This window comes from Rhododendron vialii, chromosome 3a (genome assembly GCF_030253575.1).
Source record: "Rhododendron vialii isolate Sample 1 chromosome 3a, ASM3025357v1".
Lineage (NCBI taxonomy): Eukaryota > Viridiplantae > Streptophyta > Magnoliopsida > Ericales > Ericaceae > Rhododendron > Rhododendron vialii.
Window position 1 is genome coordinate 26,712,306 of NC_080559.1, and position 17,056 is coordinate 26,729,361.

The window sequence follows — 17,056 nt, forward strand, 5'->3', positions numbered from 1 at the left end:
GAGAAACTTTTTAAACATTTGTGAAGGACGAATCGTGAGAAATTGGGAATGACAAACTTGTTTTGGGATTAAGTGTCAAATGTGCTAAGTGTAATTACCTCAAATAATACTACTACAGTCGAGTGGCTTCAGGTCCACAAAAAGCCACCTTTCCTTATGGTACGCACCTTAGTTCCCCAGCAAACTTCTCTGAAAAGAAAAAAGTTTCTTCTAAGCATACTACTAAAATTATTCATAGAATGCTGACTTCTTCATACATTGGTGTGGAATTCGATCATCAATATTTGAAAGTTGAAAGATCATAGGGTTAATTTAGCGTGGGATTTGTTCCTCAAATTTTACGCCGCGTGGAGCCATTCATAGGTCTATAGATGTGTATTACTTCCTTCGTTCCACTTTAAAGGTTCCTTACGAAAATGTATTCCATGCCACGACAATCTCCCACAAGTTCCCACGGTACTCCATGACACTTGCCCCTATAAAACCAACTCTCCTCCACACCAACAAAATTTCACAACACAGAGAGGGAGAGGGAGCTAGCTACAGAGAGCAACATGGAAGGTTACACAAGCACAAAACCCTCAGTACTCTCATGCCATATTCTCACATTCCTCTTCACCACTATCATCCTCCTATCAATCTTACACAACGCGCCGCCAGTCTCCGCGGTCCACACCAAACTCGTGCATGGAGACAGTTCTCACCAGAATCTAAAGCACGCAACAAAGGCTGGACCTATTCCTGCCAAAAACAAGGGACCTACTTCTCATACTAAGAGTTCGCGGGTAAAATCCCCGACTACTACAAGCACTCATCAGTTACTCCCACCCGTAACCTACACAAACTTCATCAAAGCCTCATGCTCCGCCACCATGTACCCACCACTCTGCTTCCAAACCCTCTCCCCTCACGCCTCCGCGATCAAAACCAACCCTTGGGAGCTCAGCAACGACGCCTTGACAATCTCCATAAAATCCGCCCTTGCCGCCTCCACCACCGTCTCCAAACTTGCCCAACAGAGGGGCCTCGTGCACCGAGATGCCGCTGCAATCAAAGACTGCATGGGGAATATTGCGGGCAGCATTGGGTTGCTGAGGCAATCTCGCGAGGCGTTGAGGAGCATTGGCAAGAGCGATTCTATTGTGTTTGCCATGGATAGTATCAAGACTTGGGTTAGTGCCGCCATAACCGATGAGAGTAGCTGTACTGATGAGTTTTCTGGAGGGAAGGTGAGCGAAGGTGTGAAGAGAGAGGTTAGGAGTGGAATTGCGCGCTTTGCTAAGACTACTAGTAATGCTTTGGCTCTCATTAATCACCTCCACTATTAAGAAAATGCAGTATGATCGAGGAGAGAAGTTATTTGCCAGAAATTTCAAGGGAGATCAGTGCAATTTATGCTTATGAATTTTAATCTGCTGAAAGTATTTAACATACATGATGCACAATGACATTTAAAAAAAAAAAAACAGATACTACATCATTTTGATGGGTGTTTTGATTTTGAGGGAGAGTGAACAACATCATTCTCTGGAAGTTTGTACGAACCCGGTCCCCCCTGGTGGTTCCACCCTCTCTTCTCTCCCCCTTTCCTCCTCTCCTACTTCCATGATTGTGAGATAGTTGAGACTCTCTCAGAAAGAAGATTTCCATCCTCTCCATCATTTCTGAACTCGGGGGGTTTTGACTCTTGGATCTAATCAGCCTGCGCTACGAACTCCTGGGCTTTCCAACGGCAACGGTGAAGACGTCATCTTGGCTGCGACTGCGATGAGAAGGCGCTCAAGCTTGGTGCAAATCATGATTTTTTTCAACCATCGAGATGAGCAAATTTCTGAGTTCTTATATTTTAATTTTATTTTCTTGTATGTTATTCTTGTATGTTACCATTTCCTAAACGAAAAAATGAAGAAAGGGGACCTTTTGATTTCAAATGACAAGACATAAATCTAGCACATCATCCTGTACTTTTTGATAATCTTATATCAAATTTGTATAAGCGTTGCGATATTGCACATTTCGAACAATTAATCACCACGGTACGTCATTATCTCGTTGGCTTTTTTTAGTAATCCTAATTTTTGTTTTTGTTTTGGTGAGTTATAGTAATCCTATTTGGTATGGAGAATGACTCATTCATAGAGGAGCCATGCATGAATAAGTCATTTATGGAGCCGCACAATCACACCGGTCCGTTTCGGCAATCAATGGTTGAGATTGCTTTGCAATTTTGACACGTAAAAATTATTTCTTACCAGTCAAAATTGATTTTCAATCCGGACCGTCCAAAAACTCTTTAGACGCGCGCGATTGAGCTCTATAAAGCCTTCTTCACGGAAAGCTCCACAAATAAGATTTTATCGATGTAAGTTACAGGCGAAAACTAATCAAGAAGAGTCTAATATTGTTCCATGAATCCCAAGGGGTTGGCCAAATGGTTTTGGCCTGAGACTTAGATATTTCCTCCATCCTAAGATCTCAGGTTCGATTCTCCCTGACAACAACTCTTGGAGCCACCTCACCCCCACGCGTATGCATGTGAAACGGTTATGGGAGGGACTGTAAGAATTAGTCCAAGGTGCGTGCAAGCTGGCCCGGAACACCCTGCTTTACAAAAAAAATTTGTTCCATACGTTAATTAGAAGACACTATCTCGTTGAACGATTTTGGTTGTTTCTCCATACTTCAAAACCAATTATGTTAGAGATGAAAAAACAAGCAAAATCTATCCAATCGAGAACCCTAAGGGGTTTGGCCAAGTGGCATGACAAAGTAAATAAGTGTCACATGTTTGAATTTCACGGAAGTCAAATCTTCCAAACCTTAAGAGCACTGGAAAGTTTGTCCAGGATGTTAACTTCAAGACCTCGGAATTAATCGAGGTGCGAAAAAGTTGACAAAAAAAAAGTTTGAAAGGGATCGAGAGTCATATTCGCATGCCTCACGTGTGTATACTTTGCGTAAGCAGGAAATCAAGGAGAGTTTCGTGCGGTGGCTATATAACATGACACAAAGACTACACACACGGTTACGGCCAAAGCTGCAAAGTAATGCGGCCGCATCAATTTTCCGTCCCGTGCACAATTCATCAATGCAGTAGAGAATTAATCTGTGTTTGACAATTTTTGATTCGTAGTTTGAGACAGATAACCGAAACGTCAAAAGAAAGCTTCACTGTCTTCATAAAGATTAACCGGTCAGAGCGAGAGCGCATGTACGCGATAGGGTATTACAAAAATAACAATGTTATTGCACCGATTTAGTGGCATTTTGCTACCACCTCGAATCCAGATGATCATTGGATAAATCTATCTCATTTTCCGATAGCAATATCCGTTGGCAAAAAACGAAAGCGGCTGCGAGATTGCTACTTTTCCCGATGGCAATTCCGATTTACGGGTGGAGAACCAATTTATCTCGCCAGATTTTAAGATGAGGCTCGCATTCTTAACAAAACTTTGTCCTTTTGTTTGAAATGCTAGTGCCAATGCGAAACCACAATCTCAAACGCAATATTACCAGTCAGTTTATCATTGAAGGCTCATAGCAAACCAACAGTTTACAGATCATTTCATTTCTCGTGATTAGAAGCGGATGCGTAAAACATATTGATTTTCAGGCGCGGTTTTTCGCCACTATAACCAAATCTGTATAAAATTGGGAATCGTCAAATAACACGATAGGAAATAAGACAACATGAAATCGAGGCCCGAACTTCATGCCAACCAAAACCTCTTCCTCTTCAAACATCGTCGGAGGCGATTGAAAGCTTGTTTGTAAATATTCTAAACAAGTCCAGCCCATTGTAAAGAATTTGCTCGACATTCCTGACCTCAACCTGAACCAAGGTCTTGATTTTCCCGTTCAAGGTCCGGCCTGAGAACCCTCCCGCGCACCTCTGCACTTGACTTAGGGCGGCATTGGTCCAGGTCTCCACGTTGCTCCCGTGCCACGTGGACTCCTCACCATGGGGTGGGCCATCGCCATTGGCCAGACCGCCATGGGCCGGGCCCAAATGCTCCATCTCCCGGACGGATTGGCTAAGCCGGTCCACGCCATCGTCGACCTGGTCAATGCAGTCCTTCAAGGCCCCATACTCCATGGGTTTGAGCCCCTTGAGGTTGGCCAGTTTCAGCATGTTTGCCTTTGCGGACTCAGCCGTTACAAGGCTCACCGCCAGGGCGGCTCGGGCCACCTCGTGAAAGCTCTCGTTGATGGCATTGGCGTGGGGCAAGAGAGATCCGACACACACCTCCGGATAGTGGGTGAAAAAGCATATTTCGGAGACGAAATTTTCTTGGACGGTGGGTTCAGCTACCACGGTGCCGCCGGAAATGTACAAGAAGGAGAGGATTAGGGGAAGCAAATTTAGGGTTGGTTTTGTCATGATTTAGATGAGGATGAATTGGCTCAATGGAAAGGGGGATGAGGGATTGAGAGGTCTCCATGGCAACATTATATAGTGCAATGGCTCCTGCTTCAATTAGATAGGTGCGCACAAAATTGGCGCATACTTGACTTTGAGAGTTGTCATGTTCAAATTTTAGAAAGATGACAGGTGATTTTGTGATGTCCCTGACCTTTTACCTGGGCAATTCTTCATATTTAGGAACTAAAGAGATAAGTATCAAGCCAGGGAAATCCTATCTTTTGGGGGAACAAGTTTGACTATATGACAACTAGCCAAATGGATGGTGAAAAATATGCAGATCACATTGGCATGTGCCCTTGTGAATCCCGAAAGTCTCCCTCCTTTGAATACCTCTTTCTCTGTCCTCCGGATACGTTTGATCCATGTCATACCTTGCGAGAACTCTAGTATCGGGGCTTCTAAGCAAGTTATTTTCCAGTTCTATAAAGTTGTTTTTGGGTTAAAAATTATCATCATAATGTGTGTCAAACAGATTGACACAAAACTTCCTAGACAGAAAAAGTCTCAAGCCAATGCTTTACTTACGAGTTACGACGCATCAAACACCAGTGACTCATGCCTTAATAGATCCTTAATTCTACCATCCAGGGCCTTGCCGGAAAATCTATCCAGACAAGTGTTTTCACCCATGAGTGCAGCACTGACCCATGGTCTCCGCATTGCTCATGTGCCACAAAGTCCTTACCCAAGCCTTTTCCGGTACTTCAACTAACCCAGGTCTCCACATTGCTCATGTGCCTCAAGGTCCTTACCCTAAGCTTTTCCCGATGTACTTCAGCTACCGAACTGATCGGCTAATCCAGTCCACGCTATCCCCACCACATCCGAACAGATATGGTTTCCCTAGCCCCTTGGTATTACAACTTATGGCGGAAAAATGTGCTAATACATGTAAAACATTTTGGGACCCAAAAGTTTCACGCTTGAAAGACGAAAATTGGACATCTGAAACTTATAAGAATCAATTTCTCTTTAATTCAATTCCTTTGTAATTAATTAAAGGAACCTAGTTGCCATGTTGCTTTAGTGATCTTTTGAACGAGACATTTTGTGGACGTTTGTGTACTGAGAACTTTAGTATAGAAGATGATTTTGTATCAGTTTTCTAGTTTTCCACTCTTAAGGACAGGATTGTAAAACAAAACAGAACCAAACCAACAACAATTGAACTCCCTGCTTTATGGTAGTTGGGATTTTGCTGCAGCTAGAGTTATTATACTTAATTGCAGTCTAGTTTGCTAGATCACTAATTAGAGAGAGTATGTGAACCGGACATTACCAGCTTAAACAGTTCTTGGAAATTGTTCTTCAAATCAATCTGTTTTCAAGTTTTGGCAAATTGGTTCATTCTATGGATTTGACACCTGATCCAGCGAAACGGCTAAACAAGCCAAATTTCTCCCTCTTTTTCACACACCCACAAACGCAGATGGGAACCAATTCCAAACCCATTTCTAGACAAAACAAACCCTTTTCCAGCCCCACCCTCAAACCCCCCCGCCCCCCCCCCCCCCCCCCCCCCCCCTCTTCCCCGCTCTCTCACACACCCCCAACCCCCCGTGCACACCCACCGAACCCATAAGAATTGTCGATATCTGTAATTAGGAATTTTTCTTTTGTAAATCTCACCGGAAATCTACCAAATCTCTTCCCTTACATCACTCACTCTCACTGCCCAATAACTCAAAATCAAATTGGGATATCAGGGGGTGATGTGATGGGGTAATTAATTTCACGATGTCAAATTGGGAGTTCCCCAATTCATTACAAAATACCACATCAACGTTGGAGTTACCGGCGAAATCCCGTGTCGTCATCGTCGTCGGAGACTAGGTGATTTAATACCTCGTCGAGTACAACAAAAAAAATGAAAACTGGAGTTGGAATCGGTCGGGACAGTGTTTGAATTGTCAGAATCGGACAACTTCTTCTTGGCCAGACGGTGGCGCAGTCGGCACCATGTTTTCGTCGGAATTGATCAACAGAATTTGTTTTCATCATCGTCGAGTTCATCTGGGTCGTGGTGGTGGTGGTTTTGTGTTTTGTCGTGATGAGAGAGAGAGAGAGAGAGAGAGAGAGAGAGAGAGAGAGAGAGAGTAGGTGATTTAAGAATCCTCCATTTTGGAAACCAACAACAATATAGCTTCGCAAACTAATGTTTCCAATATTCAAAATAGCAAGTACCATTCCATAACGAATGCTCTACGCTTATTCACAATTTAACACAAATAAGCTGTGGTAAGATTATTACCTTTTAATTGGAGCCAGCAGTCTCAAGTCCTAGTGATGGCCTGACCTTCACCCAACTTGCTCATTTTGAACAGGTGAATGTTTCCGAGAAAATGGATATTGTGATATAGGATATACACCGCAGTTCAACTTGAGTCTATCAGTCCAATCCTCTTTCCACCATCATAATTCTCACTCTCTCTACATCCTCCAATCTCCCTGCATTTCTATAGATCCCCATCAAAAGCTCAAAATTATGTTCATTATCTGGCTCCAACTCAAAAAGATTTTGTGCAGCCACCTCTCCAATATCTACATTACCATGAACGTAGCAAGCATATAGCAATGCTCCCCATACAGTTGGACCAGCCTCAAACTCCATCCCATTTACCACAATTTCATAAGCCTCGTTAATAAACCCTGCTCTTCCATAAAGATTCACCATACAACCGTAGTGTTCCATGACTGGACTTATCCCATACCTCTCTCGCATCAGCGAAAATAACCTCTCACCATCTTTTACCAAACCCATATTACCACAAGCTGATAGCAAAGACACAAATGTGATATTGTCCGGCAAAGCACCAAGGGTCTCCATCCTACTGAAGTAAATAAGGGCTTTCGGGTCCTTGGAGTGAGCTGAAATTATTGAATTCCATGATACCACATCCATTTTAGGCATCTTCTCAAACAACCAACGCGCTTTATCCAAGTTGCCATGATTAGAGTACAAAACAATCAAAGCATTAGCAATTGACAGATCCCATTCAATGCCTCGCCTGAGTATCCATCCATGAACTTGAGCTCCAAGTTTCACTGAAGGCAAACTAGCGAGGATGGTGGATATGCCAACAGAGTCAGGTTTGTAACCATCTCGTATCATTAGGCGAAAAATCTCCAATGCTCCTTCCAAAACCCCGTGATGAATGTAACCCGTAAGCATCGAATTCCACGAAACCAAATCCCGCATTCCAATATTATCGAATACCCTTCGAGCCTTCACAATGTCGCCACACTTCGAGTACATGTCAACAAGAGCATTGAGCACAAACCCATTGGCCCAAAACCCATGACGAACTATCTGACGATGAACTTCTTCGCCAACCCGGATCGACCCAATTCCACTACAAGCTTTCAACACGCGAGGATAAGTGAACTGGTCCGGATCGACCCCTTCCTCCTCCATTTGGAAGTAAAGCGCCAGCGCATCCTCGTACTGACCCATTTCAGCATACCCGGAGATAAGCGAATTCCATGGAAAAGCGGAGGCGTTTCGCTCAGGCATTTTATCAAACACACGGTGGGCATCTTCGATTTGCCCGCTAGAAGCGTACAGCTTAAGGAGCTTCGATGATAGGCCGGCGTTTTTTCGCAAAAGCTTCTCGGGTATGAGGCGGCGGATGCGGAAACCGTGATCGAATGCCTGTAGCCGAAAACAAGTCTCTAAGATTGAAGAGAAGATTTGGGCGTCAAGTTGTATGCCCTTTTCGACGGATGATTCGAGCTCGACGACGACGGCGTTGAGGGCGTCGAGTTTGGACTGGGGATGGGGTTTTGGGTTGGTTAGGAGAGGAGTTGGAGATGATTTCGGAAATGGGAGCTGGGGTTGTGTGTTGTGAAGAAAGTGTTTTCGTTTCTGGTTTTGTTTTCGTTTTCGTTGTTTGAGACTGTTTGTTGTGACGTTGGGATGTTGGGGAGAGGGAAGGTTGCATGAAGAGAGGAGGGATATTGGTAGAGTGATGTCCATTAACAGAGGAGGATAGAAGAAGAGTGGCCAAATAACACGGAAATTGATGGAACCAAAATGGTATTATTTCACCTCCATCAACTAACTTCAGATGGATCTTTGTTCGGTTTTGAGTTTCGAGAAAAAAATTTGATATAATGCATGATAATTATTAGAGAAATGGATAAATTTATTAGTAATCATACATAGAATAAAAAGTTTTTTCTGAAAAACTTGTAAAAGAACGAACAAAGTTCCCCATCTGGCTTGGATCTAAGAACCATACCAAGAGCCTGCCAAGCACATGTAGACCGTCCATCTCGACAATCAATGGTTCGGATTGAATACAAACTTATCCAGGTAAGAGTTAAATTCTTCAAATTTGTTTTTTTAATCCAAATCGCTAAAAACACTTTTGAACGGTCCAAATACGCTCAATAAGATGCTTTACAGCATCTTGCTTGGCAACATCTCCGGTTCGCTCTGGCTTGCCGTTTTGCCCTTTTCAGACCCCCTCAAAAAAAGCTTGATTTGTGCTACACCGAACGCTGCTCATGGAAACAGACAGGGGGCACCGATTGGAGCCACCGATGGGCATGCGGGACCCACTCCAGATCCTACACGGATGATCCAAGCCGTTCAATAATTTTAAAATAAAAAACTGAATGGGCCCCTGAAAAATTAGCTCAATCCAATAAGCGTAGGTTCTCAAATCAATCTTCCATTTTTTTTCAAGAATCCAAAATTAGAATGAAAAAATAAAAGTGAATCAAGCACTTACACATATCGGATTGACCTGGTTTTCCATAGGCCCACTTGGTTTTTTATTTTAAAATTATTGAATTGCTCGGATCATCCTTGCGGGGCCTGAAGTGGGCCCCGCGTCCTGTCGGTGGCTCCAATCGGTGGCTCTCGTATGTTTCCTTAGACTTGGCTCTTTCTCAAAGAAGATTCATGAATTCTGGTGCCCTCTTGCAATTCTTTTTAAGTTTCAACCTCGCAACCATACTCAATTCTTTTAAGTTTCAACCTCGCGACCATACTCCCCGGAACCCCAATACTTCAAATACTAGTAACATTTTGTTGCTGCGCTTTTTATTGCACTATAAAATGCTGAAGGAAAGTATCCCCAGGGCTTAGGGAACCAGAGGCAGATTGAGAATCATGAGATGGTTAAATTTTATTTGCCATTGGCTTTTGAAATGCATCTGATACATGACTTAAAGTCTGAGGTTTGCTGTTTGGGGGGACAATAGAGATGTCTAGTTTAGTTCTACACATCCACGCTGGAATGAATTTATCTCATAACGGAAGTCATTGGATATCAGATGAGCTTTCTTCCTGTACAGACAGGCATGCACTAGGAGTTGGGCTACAACAACGTAACTTTTCATTACAACAAGCTATTCATCCGCACCAGTTGACGCGACAAATGGGGGAACAAAATTTATTTGCCTCTGGTATTGTTAGTGGCTAACCCATCAAACATCCCAAGTAAGTGGGGGGGGGGGGAAAATGGGCAACTGATAAACCAATAGTCCACATTGCAAGGTGCAAAAAGAGGGAAACAGCCGGCTGAATGCCATGATCTCTCAAAATCGGTTTTGTTCTTCGACCATTCAGCTTCTTTTTATTTAGTCGCCTGCTGCCATGTAACACCGATTTAAACCTGCAAAAAGGCTCCCCATATCATACATATATTGGTCCACTTCACCAAGTAAATGGACAAATAATCATGTATTCCCAGATGAAATACCCGCTCAACTTTGTGATGTTTACGTGTTCAAAACATAATTCCACGCACAAAGCACAGACAGCCATCAAGTTTAAAGCAATAAACAATTGAACAGTTATATTGTGGGGTCTTAGGTGAGGAAATGTAGGCAATCTCTGCTTCCTCTAAGTTTTCAATAATTCTAGCACCACACCCAAATACACACCAAAACACACACCCACACTCACATGAGTGGTGGGTCCCGCAAGCTCTAGTGCGTGCGGGACCCACCACTCATGTGAGTGTGGGTGTGTGTTTCAGTGTGGTGCTAGAATAACCCTTCAGTTATAATGCTTGTAGTTGAGAATCTGATAAACTACAAAAATGTGATCAAGAATATTAGTGTCTAAAAGATTAGTATAGGGCGTATAGCCAAATAGGGTGATTTCAAAAAATCCTCGATGTAGTCATATGATTCTTTGACAAAAATATTAAATCCTTACTGAAATATACTGGTTCAAAGAAAAAAGATTGGAGAAAAATACAATCATCAAGGGATAAGTGGTAAAGACCAAATCAGGGAAGCAGACAAGAAGGAAAAGGAGTCAGTGCAGTCAAAATCTCTCTTAATTTTGTGTGGAAGAGACCATAAAGAGTTGGCTAAACAGCATATGGCCAACTCGATTTGAAGGATAAAGGGAAAACTACCTTATACCCCCTTCGTGAAATGGTATTATTTGTCAGAACAATATATGTGTATCATTCATCTTTGGAGCAAATTAGTCAACGTGAACAAAATAACCCCAATCGGGATACTAAACTGTGGGGATAACATTGAGAGTACCTCCAATGAAGTAAAAATCTTGCGAACTCTTGTAAATATCTCATCTTCTGTTCCTACAGCGGGGATCTGCATTTATTGGATTCCATTACTCTACTATTACCAACTCTTTCAAACATCCAAATGACAATGCCAAAAGCAATAAGGAAGCCTCAACCAATTCTTAGTATTTTTGTAAGAAAAATAAGAACTGACCAAAAAACACACACTAGAAAGGAACATGACCCCAATAAATACCTAAAACATTAACTTTATAGCCACATAAGTCATCTAGAAGCACTGTTGATCAATCAAAATACCATAACAATGGAACCTTGAATTGTAGGTTTAACTGTCAGAGACCCAGAAAGCAATGAGCAAGATGTTCCTAGTCAGGAAAAGAGTACTCCATATGGTCAATACTCACTGAATGAATACCTTGTACAGTTTTCCTTTCTCAGAATAGTAGTTGATGACAGGAAGGTTTAAAGCATTAAAAACTTCAAGACGTTTCTTGACTGTATCAATATTATCATCAACTCGCCCCTAAATTCAAAGAGAAAATCACAGTTCAATAGGAAAGAACAGAGAGAAAATTAAAGGTTTCTAAGCAATAAACAAAATTTACAGAATAAAAACCTGATTACGACTCAGCACTCTCTTCACCATCTCTTCTTCAGGGCAATCAAAGAAAAGCACAATGTTCGGCTCTGCTCCAACCTGCATTCAATTTAAGCTACTAAGAGAAAGACTGAAACTTATCAATCTATTCAGTCGGACAGATGAGTTATCCTAGCCATTGTTCCAAACTATTCCATTTTTGAGCAGCTACTTGCATCTTCGCATTCGCAAATCCCAAAACATAGAGAAATGATCCAAACAGTTCCGAAAACATTAAGAGACAGATCAAGGAAGCAGTTTCCTTAATAAGGTATATGAGAGACACGCACCACACGTTCATATGTCCGGCGGTTCTCTTCAGTTCGTGGAAATCCATCAATAAGAAATTTGTCATTCTCACTTGATTCAACTTCCCTTTGGATCAGTTTGACTGTCAGTTCCGAAGGAACAATATTTCCTTCCTTGATTGTCTCAAGAATCATGGCACTGCAATTGCAAATTTAAATGTTAATACAGCACATCACAGTTTGAAAGCATATCATAAGTAAATGATGCTCAAGAGAAAATTGGGCATGCTTACCCATTCTCACTATTAGAAGATATTTCCTTCCGTAACAGATCTCCAGCACTCAAGTGAGTGAACCCAAAGGTCTCAACAATCTTCAAACACTGTGTACCTTTTCCACTACCAGGGCCTCCTGAAACCATTTATGGACGGGCATCATACTCTGCCTATGGCTGATTTTTTGATTGTAGAAGTTTCACAAAGGCATCGTTAATGGTGTGAACTGTGATTAACCATGAGAAAATCTTCATAAGTTTGATTACCCACTAAAACATTTAAAACAAAAGATGCGATGTTTACCTACAAATTTACCATTGAATAGCAAGTACATACACTGAAACCTGAAGACAAATATTGTACTAATTCATTGTAACTGGGAAACATGATAAAACGAGATTTTCTGGATGTTTCTATGCTATGGGAGAAAATATTTTTGAGGCCAAACCAAATGATGAATGACCTCTTTGAAAAGGCTCATACTGTTGGACAGCATAATGAATGATCGATGTGCTCACCTTTTTGAGATTTCTTTCCTTTGCATCCTGCTTTTGAGCATTATTAAGGCCATCACATCTCATGTGAGCACTAATAACATGAAGAGGGATGGCCCAAGAAAGTGAAGAAACTTTTGTGGGCAAAGATAATGGAACAGAACAAAAAGCAGTGAAGGCTAATCATTGAGGAATAGGGGAAGTAATTTGGAGCTATCTGTCTACAGCATCCAATAGGATTCTAAGACTTCTCTGGTGGTTAAATACTACTTCTCTGCTCATATATTATTCTTTCATTTGTCTTCTATCAGGTTAAACAAAATGCACGTTTATCTCAGTGGCAGTTTGAGAAGTTATAAACTTGTTGAGCATTATAGGAAGTGCATGGAAACGGATGATAGCATTTGTGTGCTATATCCATCAACAAGCATATGCAAATGATGACTGAAATTTAGTTGAACCAGCATCAGCACAATTCTCTTTGACAACTTAACATCAACTTAGAGCATGAGAGTAAGTGGTTCATTGAGATATGAGAATTCACATGCCTAAACTTGCATCAAAGTAAAGGTACAAGAACAAACACCGCACAATAACTTAAGTGGTTCTTCTGCTAAAGAGATTGAAAAGGAAAGTTCCTGCAAGAATGCAAAGTTGATTACCCAAGACAAAAGTTATGAATGTGGGTTTCTCTCTGTGGTGGTTTCGACCTTTTGCCTACATCCAAATAACATAATAACACAACATCAATAATCCTTCTGACATCAAAATTGAAAACTAGATTAGTAGAAACTGCTTATCAATTTGAATATCCCATGTAGGACATATTGATGTCAATGCAAACCATGACTCCAGATATAAGTTCAACCAGAAAACTCACATTACAAAGTAAAGTATTCGCAGATTGGAGGAATTGATTTTTTAATTTCTTGTACAAGTTGAAAAATCCAAGATGGGAAGGATATGACAAGGTTATCTGGGCATGGAACCCTCATCAGAGAGAAAATAAAGCCCTGAAGAGGGAAAATGACATTGGCAGAATCAAAGGCAATCAGGAAACCAGTGAGTAATCAGGTGTAATACAAATGAACTTGAAGCTATTTACTCCTATGGCAAGCAAAAGACTAAGAGAAGTTTTGTCATGTTATTAGAAAGAACATGCTCTGCCAGATGGTTAAACCAAGGACGTGCTAGTTTCCATAAGTACATATCGACTTGTGTAGCGAAATGTGACGGCAAAAGCATTGCCTTCCTCCTAGTTATACATCATTCTATTCCAGTAGGAATTAAACTTCTGATAGTTATTGCTAATATGCGAAATTTCTGGGGAAAAATATTAGCTCAAACAGTATCATTTAGAACGAAACCCCCTAATAAATTAACAGCAAGCAGTTAGATACCGATTTCTGTATTTCCGTACTGAATGCTTCCAAAATCTGCAATCCATTGGCTGGCTGTATCTATTATCAAAAGTAAATGCATAAGTGGTATATAAAGAGTTTAAAGAAGTATTCGAGTAATTGGCGTACAGCTGTAAGAAGTAAGAAGAGATATGAAAACTGAAAAGACTAATTATCAAAACTATAGCAAACTGTGCAACGGTTTGCAGCAGCAGCAGCATCGTGTTAATTAAATGAGTAAAATGTAATAAACACGCATATTAGTAGAAGCAGCTTCAATGGAATCCCTTCCCACTGTAATCTTCAAACTTCTCTCTTGAGTAGACCGTACATCAACCGGGCGCAGGGAAGGAGAACGGAGGTCCTATCAGAATTGACCAATTTATAAACCAGATTATGTTCCTTACCAAGTTACCAGTCTGATTAATTACGTTTTTGGGAACAGAATATCAACGAAAGGCATTCTGATTAGTGCACGTTTTCTATGCTTGGCTGCAGGAAGGTGACTGAATAATATACGTGATATTGACTATTGAGACAACGACAGCAGTGAATACCACCTGCAGCATTTATCGCCATGATTATATGGAAGGTAACTATTGCTCCTACTACCAAGTCCTAAATTTGTAGCTTTCTGGGTGACAACATGTATATTTGCATATCTTCCACGCGTATACACATTACATACAAAGGCAGACATGGACACAAATTCTTCACCGACGGTGGATACGCTCGCTGTGTCATATATCACTACTTCATTCCTTTCGCACTTTCAATCACCAAGAAACGAAATCGAAATCAGACGCAGTTATACCTAATGAAGCATCCAACGAAATCTATCCCAATTGACAATTAGCATGTTAAGGCCATGTTCCGCTTCTTAAAAAATAGGTACTTTATTTGTAATTTTTTAAGAACCCTTAGCGGAACCGGGCCTGCAACAACACTCAGCTGAGCGAACCTCAAGTCCGAGTCGCAACTTAAAGATTCAAGGCACGAGTCTCTTAGTATCTTTTTCCCAGACATTTTCTCAGCAACCAAACAGACAATAAGGAACACGTATGGATCTAGAGCTGACGTAGAGGGCGACGATCAGTTCTGTACCTGGTTAGAAAGAGACGCTTTCGACGATCGTATGAGGGAAGACAGTCGAGCTACGCGTCTCCACATCTCTCTCTCTCTCTCTCTCTCTCTCTGATCGTTTTGTTTGGTTTGGTTCACATCCGATGTTCATTGAGACGTTCCGTCGAGCTTTTTCAGTGTCATATCATATGACTATTTACGAACTACTCCTGTCCGTACAGTCCAGAAAATAATACTCCCTACATCCGGTGTCCGAGCGCAAACTAGACAAACACAACAAAAAAAAAAAAGACATTACGAAAGAAGCATATTTTTTTCAAAAAAAAAATCTAATTTTATTTTACAATCTGATAGGACTCACTGCCATTTATTAATTTGTGAAAAAAATTTGATTTCTTAACGAAATAAATGCATTTTTTTAAAAACTTAAATTTGCACGCTGAATTAAAGACGGAGGGAATACTATTTGGGACAAAATAGTCTATGGGCTCGGTGGCCCAGATTTGTCTGAAAATGTGGCTACCCTAGGCCCAAAAAGTAATAACGAACGAACCTTTCCTGTGATCTCTCCAATAAGATAGAAAATTATAGTACATTACACTGATAAATATTCCACTAATTCCTCCACACGATGATGGACCGAGGGGCGAATGAGAATGGGCGACGTCCTGAAAGCGCTTTCCACACAGTTGACTGGGATTTTTTGTATTTGAAGGTAAGGCTTTTCCTCCTCTGTTTATCTTTTGGATTGGATTACAACTTGTGTAACTACCCACATATTTTTAGGAGAGTGAGTTACATCAGGATGAGGCGGAAACCATGGGGCACTGCCGTGCATCTATTGAGATAATCTAAACCGTTCATCTTGTAGAGCTCGCAAAATAATGTATTCACACAAAAAATCAATTTTTTCGGGCATTCGTAGGTATATCAAAAAATTGAAGTTTGATCTATAAAACGGACAGCCTGAATTCTGTCAATAGTTTTTAAGTTTGAACGTGCATGACCGTCCGTCCGTTAAAGAGGCTTTGACTAAGTTCCACAGCTTCTCTGGCCTTCAACCAAACCTCCGAAAGAATGCTAGTATAGTATCTTTTTCTCAGGAGTTAATGGAAGTTCCCTCAACTCCATCCTTCCTATTCCCCAAGCTTCCTTGCCAGTAAAATACCTAGGGGTTCCTCTCATTTCCTCTAAACTTTCTTATTCAGATTGTTATCAACTTAAGGACAAATTTTGCAGAGAATTCAGAATTGGTCCGATAAGCTTCTTTCCTTTGGGAGGAGATCTCAACTTATTCAGTCAGTTCTTTGGAGCATGCAAAACTATTCTATCTTTATCTTACCCCAGAGAATGCTCAAGGAGATTGATGGGAAGTGGAAGGGGGTCTGTCTCAGGCAATCAGGGGCTAAAGATCAATGGGATTGGTTTGTGTTCCTAAAGTCTAAAGAGGAAGGAGGCTTAGGTTTCAAACCTCTCAGGCTTTGGAATAAGGCTAGCATATGAATCTGTCTCTCTCTCTCTCTCTCTCTCTCTCTCTCTCTCTCTCTCTCTCTCTCTCTCTCTCTCTCTCTCTCTCTCCTGTTGGGAAGCTCTTTTGTTGCTACCGTTGATGTGCTCCAGGGTACATTTGGCAATTGAAGTGACTAAACAATATACCATATAAAAAAATGCCGTTCAAAGAAGAAAAAAAACTGTACACCAAGTCGCCTTACACATCTATAGAGAACTTCTAATTGCAAAACAGTTAGACTTGCAAGGATAATCGCACCGCCAACCATGGGCTTGTTGAACACTCAGGGAAGCCATGCAAAAATGATTCATGTTAGTTCCGATGAGGGTCCACTATAACCTATGTCGTACCAGCAAGAGAGATGACCACTTGTACTACCCAATGCCTCCAAATTGCTCTTGATCCTTTACAGTCTTACAGACATTAAAACCGAGAGGGAAACTTAAAAAAAGTGTGATATTGTGCAGT

General features: G+C 41.3%; 4 protein-coding genes across 8 annotated transcripts; 1 reads left to right on the forward strand and 3 right to left on the reverse strand.

The window, feature by feature from the left end:
* The first annotated feature begins 451 nt into the window (after positions 1 to 451).
* On the forward strand, positions 452 to 1,730 carry LOC131319130 (21 kDa protein-like). The gene has a single exon (XM_058349269.1). The coding sequence runs from the start codon at positions 555 to 557 to the stop codon at positions 1,326 to 1,328; it is 774 nt and encodes a 257-aa protein (XP_058205252.1). The 5' UTR covers positions 452 to 554; the 3' UTR covers positions 1,329 to 1,730.
* A 2,009-nt stretch (positions 1,731 to 3,739) lies between these two features.
* Positions 3,740 to 4,384, reverse strand: LOC131321292 (21 kDa protein-like). The gene has a single exon (XM_058352289.1). The coding sequence runs from the start codon at positions 4,382 to 4,384 to the stop codon at positions 3,740 to 3,742; it is 645 nt and encodes a 214-aa protein (XP_058208272.1).
* A 2,146-nt stretch (positions 4,385 to 6,530) lies between these two features.
* On the reverse strand, positions 6,531 to 8,625 carry LOC131319423 (pentatricopeptide repeat-containing protein At4g25270, chloroplastic). Its single transcript, XM_058349654.1, has one exon. It carries the CDS (start codon positions 8,403 to 8,405, stop codon positions 6,819 to 6,821), a length of 1,587 nt encoding a protein of 528 aa, XP_058205637.1. The 5' UTR covers positions 8,406 to 8,625; the 3' UTR covers positions 6,531 to 6,818.
* A 912-nt stretch (positions 8,626 to 9,537) lies between these two features.
* LOC131319407 (UMP-CMP kinase) lies at positions 9,538 to 15,263 on the reverse strand. 5 transcript variants are annotated; one of them, XR_009197957.1, is made up of 9 exons: positions 15,100 to 15,263; positions 13,996 to 14,055; positions 13,258 to 13,312; positions 12,120 to 12,237; positions 11,869 to 12,025; positions 11,558 to 11,638; positions 11,346 to 11,464; positions 10,943 to 11,008; positions 9,538 to 10,053 (listed from the first exon to the last, which is right to left on the reverse strand). XR_009197957.1 is itself a non-coding variant. In XM_058349633.1 (9 exons), the coding sequence occupies exons 1-9, from the start codon at positions 15,163 to 15,165 to the stop codon at positions 10,048 to 10,050; spliced, it is 717 nt and encodes a 238-aa protein (XP_058205616.1). In that variant the 5' UTR covers positions 15,166 to 15,263; the 3' UTR covers positions 9,538 to 10,047. The 5 variants fall into 5 exon arrangements, 4 of the variants coding, with proteins under 4 accessions (XP_058205616.1, XP_058205617.1, XP_058205618.1 ...); XM_058349633.1 differs by having other exon boundaries at positions 11,357 to 11,464; XM_058349634.1 differs by having other exon boundaries at positions 11,357 to 11,464; positions 13,996 to 14,049; positions 15,100 to 15,249.
* Positions 15,264 to 17,056: the final 1,793 nt, after the last annotated feature.

Bases quoted from the DNA above. Each gene is read 5' to 3' on its own strand.
- LOC131319130 (XM_058349269.1), top strand. From the start codon at position 555: ATGGAAGGTTACACAAGCACAAAACCCTCAGTACTCTCATGCCATATT.
- LOC131321292 (XM_058352289.1), bottom strand. From the start codon at position 4,384: ATGACAAAACCAACCCTAAATTTGCTTCCCCTAATCCTCTCCTTCTTG.
- LOC131319423 (XM_058349654.1), bottom strand. From the start codon at position 8,405: ATGGACATCACTCTACCAATATCCCTCCTCTCTTCATGCAACCTTCCC.
- LOC131319407 (XM_058349633.1), bottom strand. From the start codon at position 15,165: ATGTGGAGACGCGTAGCTCGACTGTCTTCCCTCATACGATCGTCGAAA. The intron at 12,238-13,257 runs GTAATCAACTTT...AAATGGTTTCAG, and splicing joins ATTCATAACTTTTGTCTTGG to GAGGCCCTGGTAGTGGAAAA. The intron at 11,639-11,868 runs GTGCGTGTCTCT...AATTGAATGCAG, and splicing joins GCCGGACATATGAACGTGTG to GTTGGAGCAGAGCCGAACAT.